The sequence below is a fragment of the Ambystoma mexicanum genome, chromosome 2p (genome assembly GCF_040938575.1).
Source record: "Ambystoma mexicanum isolate Mex_15411 chromosome 2p, UKY_AmexF1_1, whole genome shotgun sequence".
Taxonomy (NCBI): Eukaryota; Metazoa; Chordata; class Amphibia; order Caudata; family Ambystomatidae; genus Ambystoma; species Ambystoma mexicanum.
Window position 1 is genome coordinate 603,293,311 of NC_090923.1, and position 13,427 is coordinate 603,306,737.

The 13,427-nt window shown below is 45.0% G+C and overlaps 1 protein-coding gene across 5 annotated transcripts in view; it reads right to left on the reverse strand.

The window, feature by feature from the left end:
• SEMA3B (semaphorin 3B) overlaps positions 1–13,427 on the reverse strand; it is a 600,182-nt gene that overhangs the window by 45,748 nt on the left and 541,007 nt on the right. For all 5 annotated transcript variants that reach the window (XM_069644131.1, XM_069644132.1, XM_069644130.1 and 2 more), the window contains 2 exons: positions 4,861–5,005; positions 2,543–2,762 (listed from right to left, as the gene is read on the reverse strand). In XM_069644131.1, coding sequence (XP_069500232.1) covers positions 2,543–2,762; positions 4,861–5,005 — 365 coding nt within the window. The remainder of the gene's footprint in view (positions 1–2,542; positions 2,763–4,860; positions 5,006–13,427) is intronic.

Consider the following 13,427-nt stretch of genomic DNA (forward strand, 5'->3'; position numbering starts at 1 on the left):
TAAGTCACGCTGCTGTATAATTAGCTGGGAAGAGAGGAGGAAAAGGAAGAGGTAAAGAGAAAGGTCTTGAGGCTTTTCCAGAATTTCAGGAGGTCATGCTCAAGACTCAGAGGGGGAAGGAGGCTGTTCCACATGAGGGAGCCAGCAGAGGAAAGTGATCGCCCACCAGCTCTCTGTTTAGCAAAGTGCTTAACACGCAGGGAGTTGGTGCCAGAGGAACGGGGGAGTCTAGAAGGGGAGTATTTGGTCAGAAAGCATTGAAGATAGAGTGGTCCCTGGCCCCAGTTAGCCTTGTGGATGATACAGAGGGATATGAATTTAATCCGTACTAAGCACCGGGAGCCAGCAGAGGCTTTGTAGGGCAGGAGAGATGCGGTCCCTGGGCTTGAGGTCAAGGATACGTCTTGCTGCCCTATTCTGGGTTAGCTGAAGGGGTCGCAAGGTGGAGGAAGGAAGATTAAGGAGGGGGTTATTGCAGTAGTCTAGTTTGGAGAGAACTAGAGCACGGGTAACATTGAGCCTCAGGGGGAAGGTGAGGAAGGGTAAAGTCCCTTTAAGAAGGAAGAGCTGAAAGTGGGACTTCTTGACAATGTCCTGAATATGAGGGATGAAGGAAAGGGAGGAGTCGAAGATGACTCTGAGATTCCTAGCTTCAGTGGAGGGTGGAGGGGGAGGGCCCATGGAAGAAGGCCAGAGTTCAGGGAAGCAGTATGGAGCAGAGGACCCAATAGCAAATCTCTGTTTTGCTGGTATTGAGGCAGAGGTCATCAGCAGTGCAGCAGGCCTGGATAGCAGAGAGACAGTCAGGGATGAAGGAGGGTGCAGAGGCATCAGTGGGACGTTTGAAGATAAGTTGTGTATCATCAGCGTAGCACTGGAAGTTGGGGGAGAAGGAGGATACGAGTCGTGCCAACAGAGAAAGGTATATGTTAAAGAGCCAGGGCAAAAGAATGGTGTCCTGGGGTATGCCACAGGTGGTGGCGTAAGGAGAGGAGAAGGGCCCAGAATGGTTTTGGAGGAACAGTCAGTTAGGAAGGAGGTAAACCAGTCCAGTGCCCGCTCCGAGATGCCAAGCATGTCATGGAGTGTTTTTCAGAGGATGGAATGGTTCACTGTGCCAAATGCAGAAGAGATATCCAGAAGGATGAAGACAGCAGGTGAGTTGCAGTCCAGAGACGCAAGCAGTTCTTCACAGGTGTTCAGAAGAGCAGTTTCCGTGCCTCTGGATGCTCGGAATCCAGACTGGTGGTCATAAAGGCCGCCTACACGCTTGGTATGGGAGTTGAGTTGTGGGAGGGCCAGCTTCTCAAGCAGTTTTCCCAGGAAGGGGGTGATTGAGTTGGGGTGCTAGTTGGCTGGGCAGGAAGGGCCTGCAGAGGTTTTTTTTAAGGAGGGGGCACACAAGGGAGTGCTTGAGGGAAGATGGAAAAGAACCAGTAGCAAAGGAGTGGTTGCAGATATCAGCCAGAGCAGGGTCGAGAGAGGCAATATTTTCCTTGATGGTTCTGGAGGAGCAAGGGGCTACCTGTTTGGACAAGACCTTCATGTAGTTGACATCTCAGGTGAGGCAGGGGTGAGGGAGGGGAAGGAGCAGGGTGAATGGTAGGCGAGGGCAGTAGGGGGAGGGTTGGGCTGGTCATGTGTGTGACAAGGCTGTTCAATATGTCATGGGTTTTGGAAGTGAAGTGGGAGGCGAGTGCATTGCAGAGGGCCTGGGAAGGAGTAGCGGCAGAGGATGCTGTGGATGGGTTGGGAAGTTCCTTACAGATTTTGAAGAGTTCAGCCATGTTTGTTGGATGCATTGGACCCTCGTGCCTGAATGTGGGATTTTTTTTGGCATGGATATAGAGTCTGTAATGTCTCTGGATTAGGCAGCAGGCCAGTTTGTCAGAGGGTGACCCGGAAGTGAGCAACTTCCTTTCAGAAGTCCTGCACTTATATTTTTGGTCTGCAAGATTGGAGTCGTACCAAGTGTTACGCTTGGAGGCAGGTTTCAGGCGGATCCTCATGACTGGGGCAAGGATGCCAAGGGCGTTGGTGATGGACAGCTAGAGGTTGCGGAGGACAGAATCCGCGGAAACGTCTGTGTTGGATGGGCAAGGGGAAATGAAGGTGGAAGAGAAGGCGGCAGCTGACACTCATTTCATTGGACCGATGTTCATCGGACGGATGTTCATGACCATGTTTGCAGGGAAAGGTTAGACTAGCAATACCAAGAATGATGTGTCGTATGTGATGAATGAGACCAGAAATGTGAAGAAAGATGAGAGCAAAGTGAAGAATCATGAGACTTCTTTCAAGATTGTAGTGAGACCAGGGATAAGGGGAATAATCAGACTTGCTCACAGAAGTACAGAATGATGAAATCAATGACATGCGGAATCGTGAGAATCACAATTTTGTGAATGAGACCAGTGATGTGGGAAATAATGAGAGAAATCATTTTGGGAAAGGATGAGAGAATGGTAGGAGGAATGAAACCTGAAATGGGAGGGAATGATTGACACTCCACTGATGTGCCTGTGCCCAGCACCCATCTTACCTGTGCCTATGAAGAGGACATCATACTGCCCATCTGCGGCGGTCACCCTATCCACGACGATCTGCGTGAACGTGTAGTTGACATTGGTCTTCAGGAAGATAGGCCGGTGGTTAGAGGATGTCACAGGGTTGTACATGAGTGGGTGGTTGCGAGCAAACTGGATGACCTCATCCGGGAAGCTCTTGGTGGATTCAAAGCTGCCAAAGGTTTTACTGGGGCACTGTGCAGAAGACAGAGCATTGCAGGTTATGAACGTTATGAAAGGGACATCCAAATATCAAACAAGCAACACTTTTGAGAACTCTGACTGCATTTCCACAAAGACAAAGAAATCATACAAATCAAGAGAAAACAAAGAGATGGCAAGATATCTCCCCTATAAAACCTGTGAGGTAGAAGAAACTGATTTAAAGGACGGGTTATATGACTCTGCTAGCTCATACTTCTAACACCTGAGCCTGAAAATGTGACATGTAGCTGAACCGTCCAGCCTCCTAGCAAGCAGCGCATGTTTATCTGAGGGGTAGTATAGAGGAGCAGGTGGACACATTATCCTTAACTTCCACCCCCTCACCTGCGTCATACTGGAACAGCAGGAGAAGGGCTCTATATGGGACTCCATGTGTTATGCCTATACCGCATCGAGTGTACGAGAGATGATATGCACTCAGACAACTGTATCGAATGTATCCTCGCACTGAAAGAGTGACATCATGTAGTGCTGAGTGAAATCTGACGTGGGCAGAGTGATGTCATGGGGAAGCTATACGAGGACATAATGAAACGTTATGAAAATACTGAAGAGTAAGGATGTAACTGAAGTGATGAGAGAAACATGTACTAAACGATAACGTAATCATATATACAAATAAGAATGAAGTAGCTAATTGACAAATAAGTGTAAAAACACAGCAACACAAGGTAGATGAGACATATTGAAGCTTGCTATACAGGAAAATATAACATAGCAAGGATGGCCATGGTAGGAAAATAGACTCCTGTTTGTGCAAAGATTCATTTCAGCTACCTCAGAAACAGATCAGACCTGCAGAGTCAGGAGACGTTGGAGAATTAGCTTTGTGTGCAAAATGAAGAGGAGTCTTTGTTGGCCGGGGATCAAGGATGCTATTCAAGGAATAGCTGAAAAGCCCAAAGTGAGGCAAATGGATAAGCCATGGACATAAGACATATTTCTCTTAGATGGAAGAAGAAGAAATCTGCAAGAGATGAAGTATTGGAGAATTAAGAATAAATAAGGCTCCTACAAGATGGAGTGAGCAAGTCTCTACAGGCCAAGAGGAGCAATGACACCCAGCATAATTAAATCAAATAGCAGTAAATAGGAGGTCGAAATGGACAAATTTGCGGTCTCCTCATATGTGACCCACAAGGGCTATTCATTAAGCTGTGGATGAAGATGGTGATGGGCTTACACTCCCTTGAATATCCCAGAATAGAGAGCAGGTTACAAGGTTAGCTACAAACGGCAAACCTTGGCTAATGGCTGGACTGATGAGAGATGATAGACTAATTATGAAAGTGGGGAGTAATCTGAAGCGAGTCAAGCACCTGGGTTTCGGTTTGCTTACGTGCTGCTAGCTGAGTCAAAAGTCCAAGGTTAGGTGGGAATGCCAACCAATCAGTGGGTCAATAGGGCAACCTGCGATACAATGTTGCATAGACCAATCCGCTGCCATTTTGTCCGTGATATTCAGTATTATACGTATTTAGAGGTAGTTCAAAGTGTGTCTCACAGATAAGAGACAGCCAATGAAGTACTAACCCATATGTATTCTAAAAGTCGACATGTGTCCCTAACCAATCCCTCACGTCAATAGGTTTTTACAGTTTTCTAAGTAGCATGATGTCATAGATGATGCATATTGGGGTAGAAAACCTCTTTGTAATCAAGTGTGTGTGTGAGTGTGCATGCATCATTCCGATGTCTGCTAGTTGACCATGCTTTATTATATTGAGACTAAAGTAGTACTTTGCCATATTCTTTGAGTCTGTCTGGTTATTTGGTCTGAGATCTTTATTGGTAATGCCATTTAGCACAAGAGGTGGCTTCAAGGTGCTAGAGCATCTCCGGGATGGCTCGTTTATCTGGCCGTGTACAATCTGCCTACCTGAAGGATAGTTCTGCTGTCTGAAACTGAGTCTATATTAGTTATCTGTAAACCTGAGGGGCTACAGGAAAAGCTTGTGGGGAACATTTAAAAACACATCTGTGGGCATTTGTGGTGTCTGCTTCTGCCACCTTTCTTTTCACAAATTGCAGTAAAATAAAAACAGTTATCAAACCAAGCAGCACTTACCATCCCTGGGCGGGGGTACGGTACTCTGCCAGGGTAGGATACCCATTGGTAGTTAGGACCCTCTTTGTGTGCAAAGGGGCCCAAGAAGGCTCTTCTGATGTCATTCATGGTGTAGAGGCAGACAGCTGAGCCCTTCAAGACTGAGCTGTAAGAGGAGCATAGAAACAGGCTTAGAAGGAACTCGAATCCCACATATAAAGCAGACAAGGCATGCAGCAAACCAGCGCTTGAGGAGACTCGGGCAGAATGCAGAAGGCATGAACATCAATAGACCTCTCAGCATTCTATTTAGTGACACACTCTATGATGATCAAGCTTCCTGAAGCATGAGTAAAATGCAGAAAGTGTCTAAATGAAAAAGGTACTGATGCCACATATCATGCAGCACTGTAGCAAGATGCCACCGTAGGTGGCTGGGGTGGCGGGGAGGGGGTGCACATAATACTATGTGAAGTGGAAGACTTTTGCAGGTGGTCTCTGCATGTTCCAGCATACCACATGAGGTGACCGGAGCCAGGCCTCACATCATGACACGGAAGGATTGCGTGCAGTAGAGGGTGGATCTGATTGTGCATGATATCCATAGTAGATTCCTGCATGCTACACATCACAATGCGGGTGGTTCCTTTATTATCACAGGATATCTCAAAATGACACAGGAGGCCGAATCACTACACATTATGGAACGCCTGGTTGCTGTAATGTTACGGTATGCTACATGCCATGCCATGTGAGGTTTCTGCACATCACTGAAAGTCTATGAATCTTTCCGTAGCAGGTGTCTTGGTGATACCGGATCCGCTGAATGACAGTGCAGGCGAGCCCCTCATGCTACACATCATGCCCAGGGACGCCTGGATCATATAGGTCGTCTCAGGATGATACATTCCTGTCATCCTATCATGTTGCAGGAGCACTGCACAGTGCAGAATGTCCCAGAATGATGTGGGATGTTATTGCATGGCACATATAACACCACATGAGGTCAAAAATATGACTGAACACCGTATGTGACAGGAAGTCTCAAAGAAAAGCTGAAGGCGGCGGCTAATGGATACATATTTAGCTATGGAAGATCTGAATAATATAGGACTTTTCTGAATGCTATGGAAGACTACAGAGTGCTATGGGGATCTAAACATAGTGCGGCAAAACTAAGTGTGCTGCGGCTGTTAGTGTACATTAGATGGCATGTACTAGGAACTATGGTACACATCATACTATGCAAAGTCTGAGAATTGTCCTGTAGGTCTTAGAATGCTATAAAAGGTTAATACGGTTTAAAGGTCATACCGTACAAGGTCTGAGGCTGTTGTTACACATTAATGGATAGTGCTATCTATTTTAGCGGGAATAGTGGATGTGAACTACAGCAAGGTATCACTCCAAAGTGCACATGCAACCACAGTAATACTTTGCAAATAGGAGGTTTGCTCAGACGGATACATCCCCCATGGGGACCAGGTGACAATGTCAGTTTACAGGTGAGGAAAGGGTATGGTTCCTTTTATGGAGTTTCTAAAAGTTACAGGAAATGTGTCCATTGGGTTTAATAGGACAAAGACACTAGTTATTTTGGGGTTGTGTTAAATATGCAAGGAGGTGGCAACCAATAGGGTCGGGAGTATGAAGGACCCAATCAGAAGAATTTCAGTCCCTATTTCCAGTGCCAGAAGTTCACAGAAGGCCACTGGTGTAGCAGGCGCCACAATGCGGTTGGCCCCGCTACACCATGTCCTGGGGAGGAGGCCCAAAAGGTTCATAAAGGAATCCATCCTTTGTGAAAGAAAGGATTTCTTTCTGAAGTCAAATCATTTCTTTGTGAAGTTGGAGTGCATGCATTTTTCTTGTGAGGCTGGACATTTCTTGGTGAAGTCTGAGCGTGTGCACTCCGACTTCACAAACAAATTAAACTAGTCAAAAAGAAAAGTTCCAGTTGTGGCTCCCAGCGCTCCGGTTCCTCTGCACGTGAAAGGAACCACAAAGCTCTCCCTGCTTCCTGGTTCTTGTCTGCATGGTGGAGGCTGGAGAGCAGGAACCGCCTGCCGCACCAGTGTGGAGGCCTTCCTCTGGGAAGACCATCTCCGGTCCTGAGCAGGTAAGAAAAAGAATTGTAAGTGGTGTGCGCGTGCATGCTTGCTAAATGCTTGATGTATGCATGTGTGTTTGTATGCAAGTATGCATGCGAGGATGTGTTATGTATTATGTAATGTGGGAGTGAGTTAATGATGTATGGTGTATGGGTGACTGAGTGTGCATGTGAATGAGCGAGTGAATGGTGTGTGAACGGATGTGGGCATGTGTTTGTGCCAGGCCAGCGGCGAGGAGCTGATTTTGGTGGACAAGGAGTAAGGGGCAAGCGCTACAAGATTTTTTAATTGGCATCCATCCATGATAAAGCAAGCATGTTATGTGCTATGTGGCTAGACTGTTAGTTTGGTAATGCTAGTCTAGCCATTTGCTACTGAGGCATGACATCTTTTAATGGGGGTTTATAATAAAGTAAGCTTTATAAGCGATATTCTATTACTAGTCTGGCATTTTGGTGCAGCCAGCTTGGAAATGTTTTCTTATTGTGGCTTGGCTTTTTTAATGGCAAAGCCAAGAGGAGTATGTCCTTGCGTGGGGATACTGCCATATACTGGCAGAGCCAGACTGGAAATGTTTTCATATAGTATTATTACAGGCATTATGCCAAAAGAAAACAGAAGTATATTCTTATAGGGGAATACTGGTATATAATGGTGCCACCAATATGGACATGTATGGCCACAGCCAGCGTGAAAATGTTGTTATAGTGGCATATAATGTGGGTAAAGGCATCAAGAAAATGCATTGGCAAATGCTCAGGTGTACTGTTGGCGAGTTGCATTTATTGTATTTTTGGATTGGAGTTACCCTACAAAACCAATTAAAACAGTCTAGCCTTTTACACAATGTTTAACAGAAAGTGTGCAGTATAATGCACAATTGTAACCCATTATTCAACATATGTTTTGCGGGGATTAGGGGATGAGGTGAGAAAGAAAGGGAGTGGGTGGGTAAGCCCCTCAAACTCTTTGGTTGGTTCGGGCTTCCTCGCAATGCTGGTCACTCTGGCATATTTGTGGAAAATGTTTACACCCCTCCAATTAAATAATTCACCAGCCACCACTGGATGAGTGGTTGGTGGGTGAATGGGTATGAATGTGTGCATGCATGGCTCAGGCCAAGGCAAGGGGCATTGGAGCTGGAAGCTTTCTTACAGGCTTACTGCTATTCTGGGCAAAGCCAACACGATGAATGTTAATACTTGTAGGAGGGTTTGGGGTGGGGTTTTTCATAGCTCAATGGGTCAGGCAGATCAGACATGTTCTTTCTGTGACAAGGCATTTCTTACTTACATAAGAGGCTAGGCCAATATAATGTGTGTTCTTACATTGGAAGGGTGGGGACACTTATGCAGTCAGCAAGTAAATGTTTTCTTACTGTGGCATTGCATGTTTTGCTGCTGTTAGGGTAAAGTAAACATGATGAGTGTTCTTACATGTTGGGTGGGGGCATTTGTGCAGCCAAACAAGGAAATGGCTCCTTACTGCAGCATTGCATGCCTTACTGCCACTGAGGATAAACTCAACATGAAGAGTATTCTTACATGGCGGTGCAGAAGTTGGGCAAGCATTTGTGAAGCAGCAATAACATATTTTCTTCCTGTGGCAGGATATTTGTACTGGCATTAAGGGCAAATCCAACAAGAGAATGTTTGTACATGGGGATACTGGCATATACTGACAGAGTCAGCAGGAACATATTTCCTTATGGTATCACTGTGTGTAATTGTATTGTACATGCACTGAGTTCGCTAGTACATTTGGGTGTCAGACACAGCCCCCTTGTTTCCACAATACAAGACATAAATTAGTTTTCAAAAATTGATTAGCAGAGATTGCGAATTAAAGTTTTCTTGATCAGCAAACACACCCATTTTATTAGCAATGTTGTACTAATATGTTTAATTTCACCAGACGTTATTTGTAACCAAGACATAAAATGAGCAACAATACAGCAGTTTTGTGTGCCATTGAAGTAAGACATTAGTGAGAGGAGTCAGGCTGTGCAGTAAAAATTCCACTAGACCTGCAGGTTGAGTAACTCAGTTTACCAACTCAACCAAAGAGAAATACACTCGACCCATGGTAACGGATGACAACACATTTCAATGCGCTTTATGTTAAATGGTGCATGGTACCACAAACCCACTTTTTTGACACACTGCTGCCACCCAGAGGCCAGTCATGCAAAGTGAAACTTTTTTTGACATTTTCTGCAAATTAAATGTTAAATAAAGTTTCAAACATACCCTGCAAATGGTACACACCCTTCATAAAACTGACTCGACTATGTGAATGGCCAAAAAGACTTTGTGAGCCCTGCATGATTGTCTGTAAAATGTAAAAGGTTAGCTGCACGAAGGGGCACACATGGATATGATAAAAAGGCTCTGAAAACAGTCTGGCCAGCTCTTTCCCCGTGCTAATATATAATGCAATCTTAATCATATTAAAGCGAGGTATGGAGGCTAACTCCAGTGTATGGTAGTGCAGTAGATCTGTAGATGTACAGTCTGGATTGAAGCATTGATCACTACTTTGTTTAGAGAGCTGCTTAGCTTTGTGTATTCATTATGTAAGAGGAAAGAAAGATACTGAACAGAGTGGATGGCATAGCAGGCAGAGAACTGGGAAAACTAGGTGGAATGTTGTAGTTTGAGGCCATCCCACTTTCACGATAGCTGGTATAAAGTAAGAGGGTGATAAGATAGAATGTCAAGGAGTATGTGATCAGCTCATGGGTTGAGCCCCAGTGCAATATGTACGCAACCAGCAGGTTACAGGGTTAGGTTTGCCATGTAATCATGTACATTTTAAAAAGTGTTCACTCGTCAATATGATGCATCTTCCCCAACAAAATGAGATATAGCTGACACTAGGAGATTTAGATACTTTAGCCTAAATCTTATTGTAAAGCATGGAGACAATACTGTGCTTTACAGTAGCAATACTATAATTAGGCATTATGTACCAACTTACATGTTCAGAATAGAATTGCATAGCTTTCTTTAAAAATAAATAAAGTTAACACATACTGGTCTTTGCCAGACAGGATATACTTCACTTTAAAAAAGAAAAGTATCACCCTGATTACTTAAACACGTTTTGCCTAGCACTCCCATATATGGCTTTGGCACTTAAGAGTGAAGAAGAGGATTACTGCTGCACTCTCTCTCCCTTAGGCCCTTTGGACTTGCTGTGATCAGAGAAAAGGAGGGTGGAGAGAGCCATGAAGTCAAGAGAGGAATGCTGGGCAAGCTGTGCTTTCATTGAACAGGGTAAATTAAATAGCTAGCTTTACTACGCAAGTGCCAATTTAATGAGCAAACCAACAGAATTGCATATCAAATTGCTATCAGACACTGCTTTTTTATGTCTTGCACTAGGTGAAAGATTTAAAGTTTGATTAAAACACATGCTTGCACCTAGTGCAGAGTGCGGCATGCACCTGCAACAGCATGGTCATCATGTCCACTGTGCATGCATTGTGGTTCAGGTATGCACAGACTGAGATGCGACCCACTCTTTTGTTGCCGAGCTTGGGGAGGAGGGCCTGAGCATGGCTCGCAGGAGGGCACCCACATTTTGTGTTAGCCACTGGAGAATGGTGACTGATTTATGGTTGCAGACAGAAAATGCTCCATACCTGGAGCCAGGAGACCGTGTAGACCCTGTATAACAGGAACAGGGTGCTAGTTACGGCAGAAATTGCCCAGAAAGCGTAGGTGCAGTGAAAAGTGTCATGTTTGTGATGAGGTATGTCAAGCCATCTCGTTTCATAGTTGACTATGAGTAAAGACCCATAAATTGGCAGAACCATAACAACAGTACCAAAACAAAGAACAACCCTCTGTGGTTGACCAACGGGTCATAGGTGAGCACAACAGTAATGACTGCTTCAAGAAGGACCCAGCAAGTAGGTGAGAGACCACTCTGGGAACACAGGTCAGTCAGGCAGCAGTTCTTTCAAGCAGAACAGTTTTAGGGTGTGATATAAAGCATCCCAAAACAAACTGAGCAAAGACATAGCAGAGAGACAGCAAACTACTAAGGGTTTGAGCAAGGTAGCAGAGGAGCTCCGACCTTAGGCCCAATGCATTCCAAGGTGACAGTAAGTAAGTCTTCAGGACAGCATTAGAGGCTACAGGCTTAGAATTTCAGAATGGAAAAGAGCAGGAAAGCAGACTAGTGGCCAGCAAGGGTCTCTTCTGGCACAGAGAAACAGAGAGGCATCCACAAAAGGACAGGGCCCAGCCAGGACAGCAGGGTTCAGGATCCTCAGGAGCAGCACACCTCTCTAGCAGTCTTCCAAGTAGGTCCTAAAATGGATCCCTACAAGGGCACATGTCTCCCTATATATGCAAACTCACACAGTGGAAGGGGTGACCCTTTGCAACAGTCCACAACCAAGCAGCATTGAAACCTTTGGTAGCCATCCTATCGGGGCTCGCCAGCAAAACCGTCATGCAGCCAGGCGCATCGACACAGATGCTGCCAGGCAAATTACCCAACATGTCAGAGGTAGAAGAAGTGACATTACACTCATGATGACATCACCGGAAGCATCACAACATAACCTTTGAACCTGTTGATATCACATGAAGTGAGGTCATATAACCTTTGACATTAATGTAATCATGGGAATCAACATCACACATGAAAAAAACCTACAGTAAGTCTAACAATAAGATTATAACAGAGTACTAAAGAAAACAAAATGCTATCTTAGCTGCCAAGCATGCAATAACTTCAGTACTACCTCAATATGCCATGGGTGCAGTCATGAGGCGCCAGGGGCACAACCACACAGAGCCATCATAGGTCTTCATATTCCAGTGTAGCCTTTAAGGCTGGTTACTGACATTGCAGGCAAGTTAGAGAATCACAAGCAAGGAGCATCTATAATATGTTAAGTGCAGCCCCACCTACCCAAGTAGTGCCACCTTATACCGGGTAAAGCCTCTTATGCCATGTATAGTCATCATATGCAAGGCACAGCCTCACAAACCCAAGATCACTTATAGTGCGCCCAGTGCAGCGTCAATCGCCCAAATACTGCCATCTCATGTCAGGTAAAGCCTGATATGCCAGGAACAGTCATGATCTGCAAGTTGCTTTGCCCAGGTTTTGCAGTAGGATTCTATGATTTCACCTCTGTTTTCTTTCATGAGCAGAACCAGATGTTTGTTTTAAATTAAGCCGATTTGCAAAGCACCAATTTACTTTCTGAATCAATCTGAAAACACAAAATAAGTCTTCAATGAAACAGGTACATTAAGTCGAGTAGGATTTATTCTCTTGTTTTCTGAACAGCATTTGCTAAAGTTATTTTTCCATTTCGTAGTACTGGTAATAGATCTTAATGTTGTCTAACTTAATTGTACTCAGTTTCTCATTGGAAGGAAGAAGGACCTGAATGACCGTGACTGTGAAAGGCAGCAAGGGGAACAGTTGCTAGCCGCAGACATGTAACTGACTGAGCTATCCATCCCTTGCTACAAACTGTCCTAAAATGCACAAAAGTAAACACAAAGTCTCACTTAACCAAAGGTGCAAATATCCCACACGCTGAAAGTATAAAAAGATAGCTCTCTATGCAATAGCAGTCCTGACGATGCAGAGCAAGTGCTGCTGTGGACAATAATGTTTTTTCTGCCAATGAATGACGGCTGCACTCTATGGCCGCTCCCAGAAACACAAGCCATTTCGAAAAGATGATTGGTAGGGTGGTACGTGGTGGGAGCAGTAAATACATTTTTGACATCTGACTGCAAAGACCGCTGTGCTAGGGGTCTCAGAGGGCGTGCCAGGGGTACCGAAGGGAGTGCCAGGGGTAGTAACAGCAGCCCCTGGGTATCCCTAAATGACGCCCCTGCCCAGATGGCTATGGAGGCGTTTGAGAAACCCTCATCTAGCTGAAACCCAGCTGGCAGTCACACAAAGGGTGCATGGGCTGGCTCTGCCCAGAGTCTTTGTAGGCAGAACACGCATTTGGGGCATTCTTTTTGATCCAGAAAATGGACCACAAAATTAAATGACTAGGATGTAGGGCTTTGAAAATGTAGTGGTATCCATTTTGCACATTTTGAGGGGAAACGGTCTACCAACACAGTAAACAAGCTACAGCATATTGTGGCCAGAAGCAGAATGTGTAGCTGCCAGCAGCATACTCTGCAACACACCTTAGGCATGAGAAAGCTCACTCAGGGTCAAACTGAGGTGTTCAGTAAGCTCCCCTGTCCAAATGGCAATATGCGCTACTAAGGGCAGCACACCCGGAGTTACATGTGCAGTGGGGCTTTAATAGAAGTCCAGGTGACTGAAAAAATAAGTTTAAAAACCAAGAAAGTTAGCACAAAAGTTTTAGGGGGACACAGTGTTAGATAAAGGAACCCGAGCAATTGATTTCTGTCCTAACATTTCTAAATTCTACATATGATTCTGTACACGGTCTAAGAATGTTACACGTTTCTGAAT